Here is a 22,214-nt window from a genome sequence, read left to right on the forward strand (position 1 = left end):
CAGAAAATACTGTACAGAAGTATTTTTGGTCCATACATTGCTGTAGTTCTACCTTACATATATATATATATTTTAATATTGGAAGTTTACAAAAAATACTCACTGCTAATGAAAAATTGTGCCTATATTTTGAACTACTGTACATGGTACAGGTAGACTATCCTTTATCCACACTTCCGAAAACCTCTAAAAACCAAAAGTTTTTTCGTGGAGCGTAAGTCGTGCGCACGACATAACCCGAGTGGCGCCAAACATGACAGGAGTGGTCCGGGAGCTCTGCCTTTCCCTGTGAGCAGGGCAGAGGGTCACAGAGTTCCCTCCTGGGTAGGAGATTGCAGGCCGAGCTGGGCAGTGTGAAGGAGGTACCGGGAGAGTGAACCCAACAATACAGCGGCCCGTCCGATAGTCTTTCCTTCCCCCCCCCCCCGACCTGATTTGCGGGCCAGCTTAGTGTAGGAGTCAGCCGATATCCGGCTTTCCCACAACTGGCGGCGGCAGTCGAGCCCCAGACCCCCGCTAAGTCAAGGAATTCAGATACGGAGCAGGGGGAGCCGGAAACCTCGATCTAACGGCAGAAATCAGCAGCCGTTTTGTTAGGTTTTTTTTCTTCCCCTAGCATTTTTTTTCTACCCCTAGCATTTTTTTAAACAGTCAGGCTGTGGAAAGAGTCTCTGTAGCTTAGCAACAGCTTCAGAGACGCTTCCAAGGCAGGGCCCGAGTGTTTACAAGCTGTTGCTAAGCAACAGTGTTTGTTGTCAAAACCTTCTGAAATCCGAAAAATTCCGAAAACCGAAACACAGCTGGTCCCAAGGTTTTCGGATAAAGGATAGTCTACCTGTATATTCAATATTCAGAAGGGTGAAAGTCAGGAAACTACCTAATATGTGACTATATAAATAATATTCATATAGTGCACACTGAAAAGCTGAAACTGGTATGCACACCATACTAGATTTGTACAGGAAAACTAAACTATTAGTACAGGAGATGTACACACTGATGTATCTATTCAAGATGCTACATAAATGAGTATGGCTCCTATCATTAACGTGGCTCATAGTACTCATATCTATCAGCTACTCTACCATAGCTGGAGGGCCAATATAGATTATCTGTTACTCCTACGAGTTGCTATTGAGCCATTAATACCAGACGTAAATGCTTCAGCAGCTTCTTTCCTCCCCCCTCCCCCACTGTATACAAGGAGCAAACTAGTCACATGGTGACAATTAAGTGTAATATTGTATGGAGAATTATTTTACCAGGATAAAATTTGTACCTTTCTAAAAGAAAACCTTGAGATTAGAATCTTTTGCCTTGCTTAGTTTTAGCATTTTTTTTTGAATAACATGGGTATAGAATGTCCAGGTGCTTTCATGTGATGACCTAAAATGAAACATAAGTGAAAATATCCCCCAGCTAAATGGCACTTTTACATTGGCTGCTGTAAAAGGGATTACAGAAACAAATACTAGGTCTATGCATATTTATTGTAGCGCAGCAAGTTTGTTATATGTCATCTATGATATAAACATGAAAAAAATCAATACAGATGGCAACGTAAGACATTACAGCTACACCCTCTGAACACTCATGGCATTAATCTCACTGCTCTTGCCTCTCAATAACAATTCAGAAAACAGCATTACACACCTCGAGGTGTTGTTTAAAATCACCACCACTGATAATAAAAGAAAGGGGATCTAAAATTCCTCTTTCAAATATAGTTTCCTTCCAAAAATCATTTGCATTTTCAATTTTTTTTGACTGGTCTTGCAGCTGATATTTCATGTAATTGGAGAAAACTGCCTCTAGACATGATTTGCTTTTGTTTTTCTAGTATTGGCTTTGATACTGATTGCATAACTTTCAGTGTAGTTTTCTGCTGCTGTTCATGGTTAGACGTGCACAATTTATGGAACTATCCAAGCTTCCTGTTGGTGTTGTCTCTGTGTACAATTGGATTGCTTGAGATCGTCACCACATTCTCTAGGATTTCTTGTGGTCCGTAGGACTGCGTCTTGCCTTTTAGTGAATAGAGTACATGCTGCTACGCTCTGGGACTGTAGATATCACACTCTACAAACCGATTTACCTTCTAAATGGCCTTTAACAATATAAAGGTAACTGTTTGAAAGCAAAACTGATGATTGTTATAAAGCAGGCATTCATACCTGAATTGCCCAATATCTAAGACAAGTGCCATGTCTTGTGACACTACTAGAAGTACCATAAGTTATATTATAATACATCCATAGGGATTTCTGCCCTATTTCACCTAATGGTGAGTATGAAATCTACATTCAATGTAGACAGTAAAGAGCAACATGTTCATTGTTTTAAAGCACTGCTACGGCAGAATAAAACAACTCAGGAACTGCTATCATGTCACAGTGTCAACCACTTTGAATGTATTTTTTGATGACCACACACCCGTGCCTGAACACTGGGCATGGCATATTTGGCAGGAGTGTCCAATTGTTAGTGCGGGGATCATACGTTTCCATGTTTCCCAATGCAGGTCCTTCACTACTGACGATTCCTCCTGTAGCATAGATTTTGCCATCCAGTACCACGGCACTGTAACACAGACAATTGTTATGAGTGAACTATTCAATTTATCATCATAATGTAATTTACAAAGCACAAGAGTAAATTTTCAATCACCAAACATCCAGGAACACCTATGCAGTATACAGAGGTCGCTGAATACTTTTGATTTTTGTTTACAATTATTGTCATGCCGCAGCAACAAAATGACTTATTCTACAATGTTGTACACACATAATTGTAAGAATAGGATATCTTTTCACTGGAAAACATTTTTTTTGACTGATCAGTATATTGAAATCCCACACACAACAAAATGTCACTAAATTGAGAAGCATCTAAGTGAACATTACCTACTGAGACGATAGCAAAATACTGCAGATGTCTGAGTTTTTCCAGCATTTTCTGTTGTTATTACCTACTGAGAGTTTGATGAAATGAAATCAAATTCAGTTGAAAAAAAAGCTCAGTTGGAATTTGCAGCATTGTTGACACTGATGCAACAATTCCAATCCAAAGAAGGTACATCATTCTCAGTATTTTCTGGTTGTGAACAGGATTAGAAACTGATTTCAGTTTCTTCAGTACTCAATCCTCAGACTGATTCCTGCACCAGAGTTCTTTTAAAAGCTGAATGTTTTTAAAATGTGTAACTAATCCTGTTGTCACATACGATGTTTGGTGCTAGTGCAACTAAGTGTTTAGTTGTGTCAGGACTAACAATGCAGTAAAACACCTCAGTTCCATCCTCTTGGTGTCAATGTGACTTGACTTTGGATAGGCTGTAGCATAACTGAAGCTGATGTTAAGCTCTCTTTCTTTTATTTGTATTAAAACAACATTTTTGGCATTTTTCCACCTGTCCCTCCCAACTAATAGAAGAAGAAGAGACACTAGTACTGCTGGAGAGATTCACGTATCTCTGGTAAACAGGATCGAGTGCAAACCAATATGATGGCGACCGAGGCGGTCCAGAGCTAAGCGCTCTCCTGCTTCGGACGGCCCGCACCCCCCGCTCCCGATGCCGGAGCAATGTGTTCGGCGAGTCGGGCGGAGGCAGCGCAGCAGCGGGAAGCGGCAGCAGCAGCCACGAAGACCCGCTTCGGCACATCGCCCGGCAGCTCCTCGTCGTGAATTTCTATTTCGGACTAGGAGGAGGGGAGCCAGACATGGCGGTTGGAGGCCGGGCGTGAGCGTGAGAGGCAGGCCCCGGGCTGTTGCAAATTTGAACCGGCGACAGTGCGGGAAGCTCGCAGTTCATGGGGAAGGAGGGAGAACTGGGCATGGAGACCTGAGGCCAGACGGTGAGCGTGAGAAGAAGGACACCATATTGTGGAGCCGGCAACAGGGAGGAGGAGTCCGCGGAGACGGAGCGGCTGATGGACATCGCGTTCCCACTGCCATTGGACGCAATTGAATTGACTTTTACTGAACATGGCGCTGTAGAATAGCGACGTGTCTCTGTGAGCTCCCACAGCCTATTGTGGAAGTGATCGGGGAGTAAAAATATTCCATTGTAGTAATACATATGGCAAATAAAATTGATTTGATTTGATAATAGTGATGCAACTGCACACTCTCTGTTGTGTAAATAGTGTTAGTACTAGATGAGCAATGCCAATGCCACAGCATAAAATAATCTATTAATACATAATGACCAGATGTTTCGCGACTACAATCATTGATCAGCCATGATCTCATTGAATGGTGGAACAGGCTCGAAGGGCCGAATGGCCTACTTCTGCTCCTATTTTTTATGTTCTTATTGTTTTACATTGGTCTCATGAGGCACATTCACTACTATTTATGAACTTAAATAATGGATGATTTCCACTGTAACAGCAATATTCTAATCAGACATATGCTATGTAAAGTACAATGTAAGAATCTTCTCTTAAAAGTGGACAACTGAACCTGTTACCGACCTCGCCCTCGCACTTTCAGCAAGGGTTGCTGGATAGTGATCAGGAGCAGTAAGCCTAGTGCTTTCCTTGTCTGTATGGCTCAGCTACCAACTGGATAAACTCACTGAGCTGCTGCAGGAGTAAAAGAATTCTACTACATATTGAACATTTGATGCTTTCAAAAGTTTTACTCATGAGCAATGTTCCCCCTAAGGTGCGTGGCCGCGCATCAATTGCGAGGTCCTGCGTGGGCTGCTCACCAGCTGCTGCTGCTGGAAGAGATACCGTACAGCAGCTGTGCAGCAAATCTAAAGGGCCCATGCAGGAAAAAAATGAGAGGAAACATTCCTCATGAGGTAGACTGGGTATCACTAACTGGTGACTACTGTTCCTAAATTGGATAGCCAGCCTCCATCTCACAATGAAATACTTTTGACTCATTGGTGGTGCTCTCGCCTCTGAGTCACAAGGTTGTGGGTTCAAGCTCCACTCTAGAGATTTGAGCACATAACCTAGGCTGACACTTCAGTGCAATGCTGAGGAAGTGCTGCACTGTTGGAGGTGTTGTTAAGTCAAGGACCTGTCTACCCACACAGGTGAATGTAACATATCCCATTGCACTAGTTGAAGAAGAGCAGGAGAGTTCTCCCGGTGTCCTGGCCAAATTTATTTCTCAACCAACGCCTAAAACAGATGATCTGGTCATTTATTTTATTGCTGTTTGTGGGACCTTGCTGTGCACAAATTGGCTGCCGTTTTACCTACATTATAACTGTAATTACACTTCAAAAGTACTTAATTGGCTGTAAAGCAATTTAGGATGTCCTGAGGTCATGAAAGGCGTTATATAAATGCAAGTTATTTCTTTATCCTCTTTAATTCCTTAGACATGAAATGACTTGCATTTTTTAATGTGATGGATGAAACTGTACTATGAGAAATTTGCTTAGGAAAGCACCTCTTTAAATGAAGGTTCCTTTGCTCTGAATAACACTTCATTTGTTCTTTCAGGATCACTTTTTAGTTTCTTCAGTTTTATTGATTTGTAACCATTTGTATTCTATTGAATTGAAAATGATTAATGTTAAGGCAAGAAAAAATTTAATTACTGTTCAATTAAAAGGCATCATCTTTGTGAAAAATTGTTTTGCCTAAAGCAGGAAGGTCAAATTGCTGATATTCGTGCTGAGTTTGCCTACCGAACAGTCACTGCACTTCAAAGTAATTAATTGCACGTGAAACACTTTAGGATGTTTCCGAAAGACATGATAAGACGCTATATTAATGCAAGTTTCTTTGTTCAAGTTACCTGATCTCAGTGCTGTGCCCTATAATCAGCCTAAGTGTTCCCAGGCTAAGAAAGAGGAAAAAATGACAGGGTTCCTGCTTCTCACTGGTATGAATGTTGAGTGAGGACTGGGTCGGTTTTTGCTGTGGTGGTTGAATAACTTGGCCACACTTATTTTTTTGGACTCGTACATGAAAAAGAGTTACTTTGGTTAGGTACTAGAGGTTTAATGTAATGATGTGAATGGTATCGTTTCACCCGAGAATGATGTAAGTGCCATGAGCACGAGGTTCTTCTCCCTCCTCAAACAAAAATGATTTGCTAAACACTTTTGACAGAGCCCCATTAAAAGTGCTCACTGTTAGCTTTCACTCTTCCAAAACACAGCTTGTGTGCGTGCCCCACAGCTAGATGTCACTGCTGCATTCTGTACACACTGTACAGTAGGACAATGAAAAAGCTAAAGGAATGCATCGAATAAGGGTAAAATGGTATGTGACGGGCATTATGCCATGGTCACATTCTCTTTTCTATACCATATGTGCCAGCATATTTAATGTTGAAAATGTAGACTATCTCTCAAGGTGCTGGTGCAAAAAGGGAAAAAACATTACATTTGTGCATACTGACCATCTAGTCCCTAAGAGCCCTTCTATGTCAGATGCTCGTTGTAGGTACATTGATGCTATGAAACTGTGTATAAATACAGATGTTTAAAATCTGAGCTGGAGCTGTATACAATATTCTCTTACTGTTTCATGGATTAGTGTGTAAAATAATTTATCTAAATAATATATCAAAAATATAAAACCTTAATCCAAAAGCAAGAGTTTTGAAATCTGAAATTGCAGCATCTACTATGAAGGATTTTAATTTTTAAATTAGATTTTAATTAGTTTATTTCCTTTATGCACCAGTACCTTGAGAAATAATCTATATTTTCAGCATTAAATATGCAATACATTCCCTAGTATGATGCAGAATATCAACTTTCCTTCAAGTACTATGTTTCAGGGAATTGTGTGGGTGGTGGGGGGAAGAGACAGGCTTTCTTTAAGACCTTTCCTTCCAACTAACTCCCCATCTTTCACATACTCTGTAAAAAAAGAAACGTAGTCTCTTCTACTAGAATGGGAAGGATTACATTCCTCCAGTGTTTGAGGAATACTTATTGTGCTTCACCAATATGCCTGAATCTCAGCCTCAGGAGACCACCAGCTACTACATTGTGACATTTCCATTTCCACTTCCACAGCAGCTATCCTATCCTCATAACTCTTCTGACAAACTCCCAATTTCTGCACATTTTTGGGCAGATTTATGGTGTGAACTCCATTAAACTGAGATTGTGTAAACGCATTTAATTTAAAACTGTTGCAGCCATCAGAGATCTAAACTCTGCTTCCAGACATGAAAGGATCCAGTTTACATTCTCAACACATGTCTGATCTGTAGCTATTTATGGATGTGATGCTGTTAGCTGGAATTCGTCCTGCTGTAACATTAGATGGTGTAATATATCTTCCACCATTTATGTTAGCCTATTAGTCAAAGGGTTAGGGACATCAGCTTCCTGCTTGGACCGTAGCCGAGGCAGAGACTATCATGTGGGTACAACTACAGAGCAAATCGGGGAACCATGAGACACTGGAAGTGGGCTGGGGAGTGCGGATACTGCCTGCTTATTAAGCAGTGTGAGGGTTTCTTGTCTGTGGTATTTCTGATTCCAGATGAAAGTGTGAATAAGTTATGGATTATGCTGTAATGAAATGAGATCTATCAGGAAATATAATTAGTTTATAATATTGAATTCCAATTGGCAAACTAAAAATTACCAGCAATGCTGGCAGTTAAAAGAGCATTTTCTTTTTGAAAAAATGTTTAGCAAATCTTTTTTTCTATTTGAGAAAGACTTTCTTAATGTTATTATCTGCAATAATGCCTTTCAATGCAATTCATATCGTTTTGCCGTAGAAACACAGGAACAGGAGTAGGCCATTCAGCCCCTTGAGCCTGTTCTGCCATTCAACCTCAACTCCATTTACCTGCCTTTCATCCATATCCCTTGATACCCTTACCTAATAAAGATCTGTCAATCTCAGTCTTGAAAGTTTCAATTGACTCAGCATCCACAGCCTTTTGGGGAAGAGACTTAATCTGTCTATGTCCTTTTATAAATTCCTGCTCCCATCTACACAACTTACTCTGCCTCCTAACTTAGTATATATTTTTTTATTCGTTTATGGGATGTGGGCATCACTGGCAAGGCCAGCATTTATTGCCCATCCCTAATTGCCCTTGAGAAGGTGGTGGTGAGCCGCCTTCTTGAACCGCTGCAGTCCTTGTGGTGAAGATACTCCCCCAGTGCTATTAGTTAGCGAGTTCCAGGATTTTGACCCAGTGATGATGAAGGATTGGCGATATACTTCTAAGTCAAGATGGTGTGTGACTTAGAAGGGAACTTGGAGGTGGTGGTGTTCCCATGTACCTGCTGTCCTTGTCCTTCTAGGAAGAGGTCTCGGGTTTGGGAGGTGCTGCTGAAGAAGCCTTGGCAAGTTGCTGCAGTGCATCTTGTAGATGGTACACACTGCAGCCACGGTACGCCGGTGCTGGAGGGAGTGAATGTTTAAGGTGGTGGATGGGGTGCCAATCAACCGGGCGGCTTTGTCTTGGATAATGTCGAGCTTCTTGAGTGTTGTTGGAGCAGCACTCATTCAGGCATGTGGAGAGTATTCCATCACACTCCTTACCTGTGCCTTGTAGATGATGGAAAGGCTTTGGGGAGTCAGGAGGTGAGACACTCGCCGCAGAATACCCAGCATCTGACCGGCTCCTGTTGCCACAGTATTTATGTGGCTGGTCCAGTTAAGTTTCTGACCCTCAGGATGTTGATGGTGGGGGATTTGGCAATGGTAATGCTGTTGAATGTCAAGGGGCGGTGGTTAGACTCTCGCTTGTTGGAGATAGTCATTGCCTGGCACTTGTGTGGCGCAAATGTTACCTGCCACCTATTAGCCCAAGCCTGAATGTCATCCAGGTCCTGTTGCATGCAGGCATGGACTGCTTCATTATCCGAGGAGTTGTGAATGGCACTGAACACTGTGCAGTCATCAGCGAACATCCCCATTTCTGAACTTATGTTGGAGGGAAGGTCATTGATGAAGCAGCTGAAGATGGTTGGGCCTAGGACACTGCCCTGAGAAACTCCTGCAGCGATGTCCTGGGGCTGCGATGATTGACCTTCAACCACTACAACCATCTTCCTTTGTGCTAGGTATAGAAACATAGAAGATAGGAGCAGGAGTAGGCCATTCGGCCCCTCGAGCCCGCTCCGCCAGTTAATGAGATCATGGCTGATCATCCAAATTCAGTACCCTGTCCCTGCTTTCTCCCCATATCCCTTGATCCTTTTAGCCTCAAGAAATATATACAACTCCTTCTTGAATATATTTAATGAATTGGCCTCAACTGCCCTGTGTGGCAGAGAATTCCACAGGTTCACCACTCTCTGGGTGAAGAAATTACTCCTCATCTCAGTCCTAAATGGCTTACCCCTTATCCTTAGACTGTGACCCCTGGTTCTGGACTCCACTGCCATCGGGAACATCCTGCCTGCATCTAGTCTGTCTACTCTTGTTAGAATTTTATAAGTTTCAATGAGATCCCCTCTCATTCTTCTAAACTCTAGCGTATATAAGCCTAATCGACCCAATCTCTCCTCATACGTCATTCCTGCCATCCCAGGTATCAGTCTGGTGAATCTTCGCTGCACTCCCTCCATGGCAAGAACATCCTTCCTCAGATAAGGTGACCAAAACTGCACACAATACTCAAGATGTGGTCTGACCAAGGTCCTGTACAACTGCAGCAAGACATCCTTGCTCCTGCACTCGAATCCTCTCGCTATGAAGGCCAACATACCATTTGCCACCTTAACCGCCTGCTGCCCCTGCATGCTTACCTTCAGCGACTGGTGCACAAGGATACCCAGGTCTCGTTGCACTTCCCCTTTTCCCAATCTATTGCCATTCAGATAATAATCTGTCTTCCTGTTTTTGCCACCAAAGTGGATAACCTCGCATTTATCCACATTATACTGCATTTGCCATGCATCTGCCCAATCACCCAACGTCTCCAAATCATACTGGAGTTTCTCTGCATCCTCCTCACAGCACACACGCCCACCCACTTTTGTGTCATCCGCAAACTTGGAGATATTACATCTAGTTCCCTTGTCTAGATCATTTATATATATTGTGAATAGCTGGGGTCCTAGCACCGATCCCTGCGGTACCCCACTAGTCACTGCCTGCCACTCGGAAAAAGACCCGTTTATTCCAACTCTTTGCTTCCTGTCTGCCAACCAGTTCTCTATCCAAGACAGTACCTTACCCCCAATCCCATGTGCTTTAACTTTGTATGCTAATCTCTTATGCGGGACCTTATCAAAAGCCTTCTGAAAGTCCAAATACACCACATCCACTGGTTCTCCCTTATCTATTCTGCCAGTTACATCCTCAAAAAATTCCAGTAGATTAGTCAAGCATGATTTACCTTTTGTAAATCCATGTTGACTTTGTCCGATCCTGTCACTGCTTTCCAAGTGCTCTGCTATTACATCTTTTACTAGCTGAAGTGCCCGGCGGTGCCGAGGGTCTTTTGAGGGCATGTTGTTGTTGGAAGAGAGAGAGAGAGCGACTGGGGGGAAGAGAGAGCGCGACTGGGGGGGAAGAGAGAGAGCGACTGGGGGGAAGAGAGGGAGGGGAGGGGAGGGGGGGAGGGGGAGGGGAGGGGAGGGGGAGGAGGGGAGGGGGGAGAGGGGAGGGGAGGGGGTGGGGAGGGGGAGGGGAGGGGAGGGCGGGGAAGGGAGGGCGGGGGGGAGGGGAGGGCGGTGGGGGGGAACGGAGGGTGGGGAGAAGGGAGGGGGGAAGGGAGGGCGGGGGGAAGGGAGGGGGGAAAAAGGGGGGAAGGGAGGGCGGGGGGGGAGGGGGGAAGGGAGGGCGGGGGGGGAGGGAGGGCGGTGGGCCCCCCCGAGGGTCGCGGCCCCACCCCCCGAGGGCCGCGGCCCCCCCGAGGGTCGTGGCCCCCCGCCCGAGGGTCGCGTCCCCCCCGAGGGTCGCGGCCCTCCCCGAGGGTCGCGGCCCCCCCCCCCCCCCGAGGTGAAGACCGCCGATTGCGCGCGCAGCAGGAGCTGAGACGCGGCGTCTCTCTCTGGCTCGGCCGGCGGGCCCGGTTGCCACGGTAACCGTGACGCTGACCAAGCCCCGCCCCCCCGGCCGAGCCAGAGAGACGCCGCGTCTCAGCTGCTCCTGCTGCGCGCGTGGCCCCCCCGAGGGTCGCGGCCCCTCCCGAAGCTCGCGGCCCCCCCCCGAGGGTCGCGGCACCCCCCCCGAGGCTCGCGGCCCCCCCCCCCCAAAGTGAAGACCGCCGATTGCGGCTATGCGAGACGGCTGGCGGGCCCGGTTGCCAGGGTAACGCTGGACGCTCAGCAAGCCCCGTCCCCCGGCCGAGCCAGAGAGAGACGCCGCGTCTCAGCTCCTGCTGCGCGCGCACCCTAGCGGCGCTGGGCTGAGGCTCGGCCCTCCAGCCTTCAAGTGGGGCCGGGAGGTGCCTAGCTCGGGCGTGGGTGCAGAGGAGACGCCGAGGCTTCTAGGCCTACCTGGAATAACGGGGAAAGGTAGGAAAATTAATGAGATTAGATAAGTTAATTACTTTGTAAATCATTTTTTTTAAAAACAATATGTGTTTTAAAAGCAACGTTTTTTTTTAAGACGCAGAAAGCGGGAATAAGAAAGGAAAAGTTTGGAATCAAGATGGCGGCGACTCACCTCGGTTCAGAAGGATAAGACCCGGCCACACACGCACCGATTGGCCCGGCGGCACACGCCAGCAACCCGGCGTACGACTGGTCGAGCTCGAGGTCACTCTGTCGCTAATGAGCGGATAATGAGATGCTAATGAGCGGAATGTTAAGGTTTCTGGGATACCGCGGGCGCGATTTTAGCCTGGCCGAAACCTAAATACGCTTAAAACCGTCTCGGAAGTGTAAGCTTTCTTTGGAGGTAACGCGCGCGTAGGTACGCCCTGTAACTTTCGAGCGCATACCCGACAGACGCACACGCGATGACAGACAGACAGAAGTACCGATTTATATATATATATTTATCTATATATATATTTATATATATATAGATAAATACAGAGTGAGCGTCACCCAGTATATACAGTATAAATACAGAGAGAGAGAGTCACCCAGTATATACAGTATAGCTGAAGTGCCCGGCGGTGCCGAGGCTTTTTCGAGGGCATGTTGTTGTTGGAAGAGAGAGAGAGAGAGCGACTGGGGGGAAGAGAGAGAGCGACTGGGGGGAAGAGAGAGTGCGACTGGGGGGAAGAGAGGGAGGGGAGGGTGGGGGGAAGAGAGGGAGGGGAGGGGAGGGGGAGGGGAAGGGAGGGCGGGGAAGGGAGGGAGGGGGAAGGCGGGGAAGGGAGGGAGGGGGAGGGAGGAGGGGGAGGGAGGGCGGGGGGGAGGAAGGGAGGGCAGGGGGGGAGGGAGGGCGGGGGGGGAAGGGCGGGGGAGGGGAGGGGGGATGGAGGGGAGGGAGGGCGGCGGGCGCCCCCCCCGAGGGTCGCGGCCCACAAGGGTCGCGACCCCCCCCCCGTGGGTCGCGCCCCCCCCCGGAGGTGAAGACCGCCGATTGCGCGCGCAGCAGGAGCTGAGACGCGGCGTCTCTCTCGGCCGGCGGGCCCGGTTGCCAGGGCAACCGTGACGCTGACCAAGCCAGAGAGAGAGACGCCGCGTCTCAGCTGCTCCTGCTGCGCGCGCGCGGCCCCCCCCGAGGGTCGCGGCCCCCCCGCGAGGGTCACGGCCGCCCCCCCCTCCCCCCGAGGTGAAGACCGCCGATTGCGCCCGTTGCCAGGGTAACGCTGGACGCTCAGCAAGCCCCGGCAGAGAGAGACGTCTCAGCTCCTGCTGCGCGCGCACCCTAGCGGCGCTGGGCTGAGGCTCGGCCCTCCAGCCTTCGAGTGGGGCCGGGAGGTGCCTAGCTCGGGCGTGGGTGCGGAGGAGACGCCGAGGCTTCTAGGCCTACCTGGAAAAACGGGGAAAGGTAGGAAAATTAATGAGATTAGATAAGTTAATTACTTTCTAAATCATTTTTTTTTAAAACAATATGTGTTTTAAAAGCAACGTTTTTTTTTTAAGACGCAGAAAGCGGGAAAAAGAAAGGAAAAGTTTGGAATCAAGATGGCGGCGACTCACCTCGGTTCAGAACGATAAAGCCCGGCCACACGCGCACCGATTGGCCCGGCGGCACACGCCAGCAACCCGGTGTACGATTGGTCGAGCTCGAGGTCACTCTGTCGCTAATGAGCGGATAATGAGATGCTAATGAGCGGAATGTTGAAGGTTTTTGGGATACCGCGGGCGCAATTTTAGCCCGGCCGAAACGTAAATACGCTTAAAACCGTCTCGGAAGCGTAAGCTTTCTTTGGAGGTAACGCGCGCGTAGGTACGCCCTGTAACTTTCGAGTGCATACCCGCAACGCACACGCGATGACAGACAGATAGACAGATAGACAGAATGACAGAAGTACCGATTTATATATATAGATAATGGACTCCAGCATTTTCTGCACTACCAATGTCAGGCTTACCGGTCTATAATTACCCGTTTTCTCTCTACCATCCTTTTTAAATAGTGGGGTTACATTAGCTATCCTCCAATCCATGGGAACTGTTCCAGAGTCTATAGAATTTTGGAAGATGACCAGCAATGCATCTACTATTTCTAGGGCCACTTCCTTAAGTACCCTAGGATGTAGCTTATCAGGCTTGGGGATTTATCGGCCTTCAATGCCATCAATTTCCCTAACACCATTTCCCTGCAAATGCTGATTTCATTCAATTCCTCCCTCTCATTAGACCCTATGTTCCCCGACATCTCTGGGAGGTTATTTATGTCCTCCTTTGTGAAGACAGAACCAAAGTATGTATTTAATTGCTCTGCCATTTCTTTGTTCCCCTTGCAGTCAGAATCAGGGGAATTTATAATGGGGACATCACCAATTTTTTTCTCTTCACATATCTATAGAAGCTTTTACAGTCAGTTTTTATGTTTCCCCGCAAGCTTACTCTCAGAATCTATTTTCCCCCTCTTAATTAATCCCTTTGTCCTCCTTTGCTGAATCCTAAACTGCTCCCAATCCTCAGGTTTGCTGCTTTTTCTGGCCAAATTATATGTCACACAGAATCACAGAAACCCCACAGTGCAGATAGAGGTCATTTCGGCCCATCGAGCCTGCACCGACACATTTCCCACCCGATCCCCGTAACCCCTACACCAACACATATCCCACTCTATCCCCGTAACCCCACGTATTTAATCCCCCTAACACTAAGGGTCAATTTATCATAGCCAATCAACCTAACCCACACATCTTTGGACTGTGGGAGGAAACCGGAGCACCCGGAGGAAACCCACGCAAACACGGGGAGAATGTGCAAACTCCACACAGACAGTCACCCGAGGCCAGATTCGAACCCGGGTCCCTGGCGCTGTGAGGCAACAGTGCTAACCACTATGCCACCGTGCTGTCCTCTTGTTTGATCTTATGCTATCCCTAATTTCCCTTGTTAGCCACGGTTGATTCACCTTTTTTGTTTTATTTTTATGCCAAACAGGGATGAACAAATTCTGTAGTTCATCCATGCGATCTTTAAATGTTTGCCATTGCCTATCCACCGTCACCCTTTAAGTAATGTTCCCCAATCCATCCTAGGCAACTGGTGCCTCATCCCATCGTAGTTTCCTTTATTTAAATTCAGGACCCTAGTCTCTGAGTCAACTACTTCACTCTGCATTTTAATGAAGAATTCTATCATATTATGATCACTCCTCCCCAAGGGGCCTCGCACAACAAGATTGCTAATTAACCCTTTCTCATTACATAATAATGTATGACTCCAGCCAGTGGAGAGTTTCCCCCCCCGATTCCCATTGACTTCAGTTTTACTAGGCTCCTTGATGCCAGACTCGGTCAAATGTTGCCTTGATGTCAAGGGCAGTCACTGTCACCTCACCTCTGGAATTTAGTTCCTTTGTCCATGTTTGGACCAAGGCTGTAATGAGGTCGGGAGCCTAGTGGTCTTGGCGGAACCCAAACTGGACATCAGTAAGCAGGTTATTGGTGAGTTAAGTGCCGCTTGATAGCACTGTCGATGACACCTTCCATCACTTTGCTGATGATTGACAGTAGACTGATGGGGCAGTAATTGGCCAGATTGGATTTGTCCTGCTTTTTGTGGACAGGACATACCTGGGCAGTTTTCCACATTGTCGGATAGATGCCAGTTGTAGCTGTTCTGGAACAGCTTGGTTAGAGGCGCAGCTAGTCCTGGAGCACAAGTCTTCAGCATGACAGCGGGGATGTTGTCAGGGCCCATAGCCTTTGCTGTACCCAGTGCGCTCAGCCATTTCTTGATATCACGTGGAATGAATTGAATTGGCTGAAGACTGGCTTCAGTGATGGTGGGGACCTCAGGAGGAGGCCGATATGGATCATCCACTCGGCACTTCTGGCTGAAGATGGTTGCAAACGCTTCAGCCTTGTCTTTTGCACTCACATGCTGGGCTCCACCATCATTGAGGATGGGGATATTCATGGAGCCTCCTCCTCCCGTTAGTTGTTTAATGGTCCACCACCATTCACGACTGGATGTGGCAGGACTGCAGAGCTTTGATCTGATCCGTTGACTGTGGGATCGCTTAGCCCTGTCTATAGCATGCTGCTTCTGCTTTTTAGCATGCATGTAGTCCTGTGTTGCAGTTTCCCCAGGTTGGCAGCTCATTTTTAGAAACGCCTGGTGCTGCTCCTGGCATGCTCTTCTACACTCCTTATTGAACCAGGATTGATCCCCTGGCTTGATGGTAATGGTAGAGTGTGGGATATGCCAGGCCATGAAGTTACAGATTGTGGTGGAATACAATTCTGCTGCTGCTGATGGTCCACAGCACCTCATGGATGCCCAGTTTTGAGCTGCTAGATCTGTTCTGAATCTATTCCATTTAGCACGGTGGTAGTGTCACACAACACGATGGAGGGTGTCCTCGGTGTGAAGATGGGACTTCGTCTCCACAATGACAGTGCGGTGGTCACTGCTACCAATACTGTCATGGACAGATGCATCTGCGACAGGTAGATTGGTGAGGACGAGGTCAAGTAGGTTTTTCCCTCGTGTTGGTTCTCTCCCCACCCGTCACAGGCCCAGACTGGCAGCTATGTCCTTCAGGACTCGGCCAGCTTGGTCAGTAGTGGTTCTACCGAGCCACTCTTGGTGATGGACCCCCACCCAGAGTACATTCTGTGCCCTTGCTACTCTCAGTGCTTCTTCCAAGTGGTGTTCAACATGGAGGAGTATTGATTGATCAGCTGAGGGAGGTAGGTGGTAATCAGCCTATGCTTGACCTGAAGCCATGAGACTTCATGGGGTCCGGAGTCAATGTTGAGGAGTCCCAGGTCTACTCCTTCCTGACTGCATACCACTGTGCCGTCATTGGTGGGACAGGACATACCCAGGGATGGTGATGGAGGAGTTTGGGACATTGGCTGAAAGGTATGATTCTGTCAGTATGACTATGTCAGGCTTGACTAGTCTGTGGGACAGCTCTCCCAATTTTGGCACAAGTCCCCAGATGTTGGTGAGGAGGACTTTGCAGGGTCTACTGGGCCGGGTGTGCCATTGCTGTGTCTGCAGCTGGTGCCAAGGTCATAAGAACATATGAACATAAGAAATAGGAGCAGGAGTAGGCCATTCGACCCCTTGAGCCTGCTCCGCCATTCAATAAGATCATGGCTGATCTGATCTTGGCCTCAACTCCACTTTCCTGCCCGCTCCCCATAACCCTTAATTCCAGTTTTTCCAGAATCTGTCTATCTCTGCCTTGAATATATTCAATGACTCAGCCTCCACAGCTCTCTGGGGTAGAGAATTCCAAAGATTCACGACCCTCAGAGAAGAAATTCCTCCTCATCTCCGTTTTAAATAGGCGACCCCCTATTCTGAAACTGCACCCTCTAGTTCTAGATTCCCCCATGAGGGGAAACATCCTCTCTGCATTGACCCTGTCAAGCCCCCTCAGAATCTTATGTGTTTCAATAAGATCACCTCTCATTCTTCTAAACTCCAATGAGTATAGGCCCAACCTGCTCAACCTTTCCTCATAAGACTTCAACTCCGGAATCAACCTAGTGTACCTTCTCTGAACTTCCTCCAATGCAAGTATACCCTTCCTTAAATAAGGAGACCAAAACTGTATGCAGTACTCCAGGTGTGGTCTCACCAACGCCCTGTACAGTTGTAGCAAGACTTCCCTACTTTTATTCTCTATCCCCCTTGCAATAAAGACCAATATTTGATTGCCTTCCTAATTACTTGCTGTACCTGCATGCTAACTTTTTGTGTTTCGTGTACGAGGACACCCCGATCCTTCTGTACTGCAGCATTCTGTTGTCTCTCTCCATTTTAATAATATTTTGCTTTTTTATTCTTCCTACCAAGTGGATAACCTCGCATTTTCCCACATTATACTCCATCTGCCAAATTTTTGCTCACTCACTTAACCTATCTATATCCCTTTGCAGACTCTTTGTGTACTCCTCACAACTTGCTTTCCCACTTATCTTTGTATCGTCAGCAAATTTGGCAACATTACACTCCGTCGCTTCATCCAAGTCATTAATATAGATTGTAAATAGTTGAGGCCCCAGCACTGATCCCTGTGGCACCCCGCTAGTTACAGTTTGCTAACCTGAAAATGACCCATTTATTCCGACTCTCTGTTTTCTGTTAGTTAGCCAATCCTCTACCCAATATTACCTCCAAAATCGTGAGCTCTTATCTTGTGCAGTAACCTTTTATGCAGCACCTTATCGAATGCCTTCTGGAAATCCAAATACACTACATCTACTGGTTCCCCTTTATCCACCCTGCTCATTACATCCTCAAAGAGCTCTAGTAAATTTGTCAAACATGATTTCCCTTTCATAAAACCATGTTGACACTGCTTGATTGTATTATGATTTTCTAAATGTTATTTCCTCAGTAATGGATTCCAGCATTTTCCCAATGACAGATGTTAGGCTAACTGGCTATAGTTTCCTGCTTTCTGTCTCCCTCCTTTCTTAAATAGGGGAGTTACGTTTGCGGTTTTCCAATTCGCTGGGACCTCTCCAGAATCCAGGGAATTTTGGTAGATTAGGGTGGTCCATCCGGTTTTATTCTTATTATTGTGTTTCGTAGTGGTTTGTTACAACAGAGTGGCTTGCTAGGGCAGTTAAAAGTCACATATAACTGGGTAAGGACAGCAGATTTCCTTCCCTAAAGGTCATTAGTGAACCAGACAATTGGATAGTTTCATGATTACCATTACTGATACAAGGTTTTTATTCCAGATTTATTTAATTAACTGAATTTAAATTCCCCAGCTGCCGTGAGTGGGATTATGAACTCACGTCTCTGGATCATTAGTCCAGGCCTCTGGATTACGAGCCCAGTAACATTACCACTATGCTACCGTTCCCGTATATAACTTTTTTCCTTCATCTGAAAAGCTGAGGTCCCAGTCTTGATCCATGGGGAACATCAGTTGTCAATTCTGCCAATCACTGTGCATTCCCTTTATCCCTGCTCTATCTCCTACCTCCCAACCAGAGTCATGTGTTTTTCATGGAGTTGGTGCCCCTTTAAATAGCTGCAAACTAAATGATTCAAATGCACAGTGAACACAAATGATGTGGTGAGTGATAAGTCAAATGTTCTGGATGAATATGAAGATCTTTTCAAGAGACTAAGATATCTGGAATAAACTCAACACATTAACCTAAATACATCTGTATTTCCAGTCTTAATCCACCCATGAAAGCAGCAATAGCACTCAGACAGAGTGAAAGAATTGAGCAAGATGGAAAGTTTTTCACATAGAAAGTGGATGAACCTAATGAGAAGATGACACACTATATATAAGGAATCTGGCAGGGTAAGACTAATAATACCATGTAGCAGGTTGATGGTGCAAGATCACATGCCACAAAATATGGCCTTTCAATCTGTCCCACATGTATTGCTCAAGCCAAGTCCTCATACAGCCTTACAGCTCTTTCGTTGCATCTCACCCGTACACATACTTCAATGTCAATAACAGCTGCTACCATCAAGCTGCAACTTACAATGGAATGTCTTGCTACATTCACATCTTCCGAGGGCTTCACACATCAAACTGTTGTAAAACAAACATCGTCACTACGTCACAGGATGGGCTTTGGGTTGGGTATATGGCAGCCATCATTGATCTCTTGTACTTTGGAAAATAACAGAACAGTAATGCGGTGACACTGGGCAGCTGTATGGAGGGGAAATTGGTTGGGCCGAATAGCCTGTTTCCATGCTGTAACTGCTATGTATTTCTGCATCCCATATTTGTATAACACGTAGGTCTATAAAAATATTACTGCCACAGCCATCAATCTATTGAATCCAAGGTATCAATACAACAGAAACAGAGAAGGTATTTATGACGGAGCGGTTATATCATTTGTCTCCTAAAGGAAGTAGATTCTTTAATGACAAAAATAGATCAAATTTGCAGATCAATTGTCTTGAAAAGATAATTAGTACCAAGGCCCTACTTAGTCAAACTGAGAGAAAATGATTCAATACAGCTATACAGTGGTGAAATTCATTTTATACACAAGTCATATATATAGAAAACTAAATCAGCCTGTAGAGAAATGACAGACAAATCAAAAAAGCAATCTATTATCTGTTAGTCAGAAAGGCCTGGGAAATTATAGGAACTTAACAGTGGCTTTGTTGAGTTGTGAAAAGAAATTCATAGATAAGATAGTAAGTATGTGTTCTAAATAAAGAGAATGGTCACTAATGTTGACAAGACAAAATTTGGCTCCATTTTCAGATTGGATTTTGTAACTTGTAAGACTTCTTTAATGTGCTTTTAACAAGGAAATGGTATATTTTGCTTTGTGAATTTTTTCTGCAACATTTTTGCCTTGTTTTATTTACATTTGGGGAACAGAGGGATTTAATGTTATATTAGTCTTATAAAGAACTATAGTCTACTGCAGACAAGGGACATTACAAGTAACATGCTGTGCTGAGGACAGTAATAAAATTAGGATTGAAACTGAAAGCAGATGGAGCTACATTTGAATGTGCGGTGGTAAATTTACATGGCTGATGCCAGCCTTTTTGCTTTTCCTTCACGTGTGGCTTTCTCAGCAGAATCAAATATGGTGAAACAGGCTAAAACATTGCTCTCTTTTGAATTATGCAAAGAAGTTATGCTCCAGTGGCAGATCCTAGTAAGCCACTTAAGTGACTGGTACATAAGCAGAAGAGGTTATGTTAACACCTATATGATAGAGATGGGGCAGATTGCCCACAGGGATGCTGGAATTCAGGAAGGAATCTGACTCATTCTTTGTGACGTGGGCATCACTGGCATTTATTGCCCATCCGTAGTTGCCCTTGAGAAGGGCATCTACGATACCCTGCAGTCTTAGAACCTCTGCCAGTTAGAAACCATTTTGTATGCTACAGTTGCTGGGTCCCCCCAAAAGGCTGTGGTTGCTGGGTCAGTTGAAATTTTCAAGACTGAGGTCAAGAGATTTTTGTTAGGTAAGGGAATCAAGGGATATGGAGCATAAGTGGGTGAATGGAGTTGAGGTACAGATTAGCCATGATCCAACTTAATGGTGGAAATAGCTTGCAGGTCTGAATGGCCTACTCTTGTTCTTATGTTCATTTGAAAGTTATGAGGTGCTTTTCTTGGCAAACATGGTGTCTGTCACTTACTTTATGCATCTGTGAACAGCAGACTGGCTGAGTTGGTGATATTTCTTGTGGTAGCCAGGAAGGATCCTGCAGCATAAAAGGTTAATGCTATTGTCACCTTCACAGCTACGGATAGCACTGGACGAGTCCACGAGATAGTCTGATCAGCCTGCAGTAGGCGATACAGTGTGCTCACTGCCTTTCTGGATTTCTGACTTGGTACGAATGAAGTGCACAAAGCTAGGATGCTAGACTTTCCTAACCTGCATAGCTCCGCACCACCTGTGGAGTCTCAGAGAACTTACTCTTATAACTCAGGAGTCAGGCTTCAATCTGAATGCAACTGCACTACAGGCAAAAGATGTGAGACCATCTCAAAAGGTCATCTCACCTATGCTTGGCTTTCATTTGAAGTGAAACCCAAAGATTCAAATGTAAGTTTTTAGAAGTGGATCTACTCAATGTTAGTTAAGAGCCCATGCTCTTCTAACATTAATATTTACCTGTGTGGCAAATGCAGCTCCACTGTTGCTGGGTAGAGTGCGATGGGAAGCTATCTGTTATTTCAGATCTGACACTGTGCATTGCACTGTACAGGCCTAGTTCCTGAGGGTAGTGGAGCTGAAGCATGAGAGGGCATTTAGCTTGGATGGGGATAGTGGGAGGTGAGGGCCTGGAGTTAATGCTGGGAGCAGATATCAAGCATTATTCCAAAACAACTGCACACGTGCAGTTAGAGCAAAGTTACTTTTGACTAAATTTCGCATTGGGACTTTCCCCAAGGTGTGGGGGGGTCACTACAGGTCAACAATGCCAAAAGCTTGGCTGAACTAAATATTGTAAACCCAACCTTTGTGCTGATGGTGGCAGCTATTTACCTTAGTCATTGGTGGCACCCAGAGGTTGGAGCTACCAGGTGAATCACCCTCTTGAAAAGAGTCTTGGTGCTTAGGCAGCACCGACAGTGCTGTGTTTTCATTACATGGTTACCTCCACTAGTACTTGGTCATGCACCTACTGTGGACGATGCAGTAGTTAAGCAGCCTTCTCCCAGCTTTCTCTTGAACCAGAATTTGTAACAGTCCAATGATCTCTCTTTCTCCAATTTCAGGAGTGCTACAGTGCTATGACCAACATTAGGGGCTAAGTAGTGTGGGAGAAAGTGAGCATGAACCCATGTTATACCATTGTCTGCCGAACCAAGATGGCGGCGCGCACGGACGCAGCGGCTTTGTCTCTCCCGAGACTGAGCGTTTTCACCCTCCTTCTGAGTCTCTTCTGGACTCTGCTGATACGGGAATTGAGGGCAGACCTACCGTACAGCCGGCAGACGCTCCTAGACATCGGGGCCGACTGCGTGCGGCTCACACTCGGCGACATCGATCTGCCTCCCGACATCGCCCGACCCCCGGGACCAGCGTGGCGTCCTTCCCCAGCCGGAAGTTGGCGCAGACCGCGCAGGGAACGCAAGCAGAAGCGAGGTAAGAGGGCCGGTATCCAAAACAGGCTGAAGAGGGCCCCACACAAACCCTCCCTCCCAAGTATTTTCCTGGCCAAAGTCAGGTCACTAGAAAACAAAATGGATGAGATCAAACTTGATCTCTCCACACAGAAAAGGACA

General features: G+C 46.1%; 1 protein-coding gene across 6 annotated transcripts in view; it reads right to left on the reverse strand.

Moving 5' to 3' along the window:
* Positions 1–1,471: 1,471 nt before the first annotated feature.
* The window catches only part of klhl29 (kelch-like family member 29), a 732,755-nt gene continuing 712,012 nt past the window's right edge, over positions 1,472–22,214 (reverse strand). For all 6 annotated transcript variants that reach the window (XM_085996817.1, XM_085996816.1, XM_085996818.1 and 3 more), the window contains one exon: positions 1,472–2,580. In XM_085996817.1, coding sequence (XP_085852943.1) covers positions 2,397–2,580 — 184 coding nt within the window. In that variant the 3' untranslated portion in view covers positions 1,472–2,396. The remainder of the gene's footprint in view (positions 2,581–22,214) is intronic.

This window comes from Somniosus microcephalus, chromosome 9, assembly GCF_052327205.1.
Source record: "Somniosus microcephalus isolate GS21.2 chromosome 9, FLI_Smic_1.0, whole genome shotgun sequence".
Taxonomy (NCBI): Eukaryota; Metazoa; Chordata; class Chondrichthyes; order Squaliformes; family Somniosidae; genus Somniosus; species Somniosus microcephalus.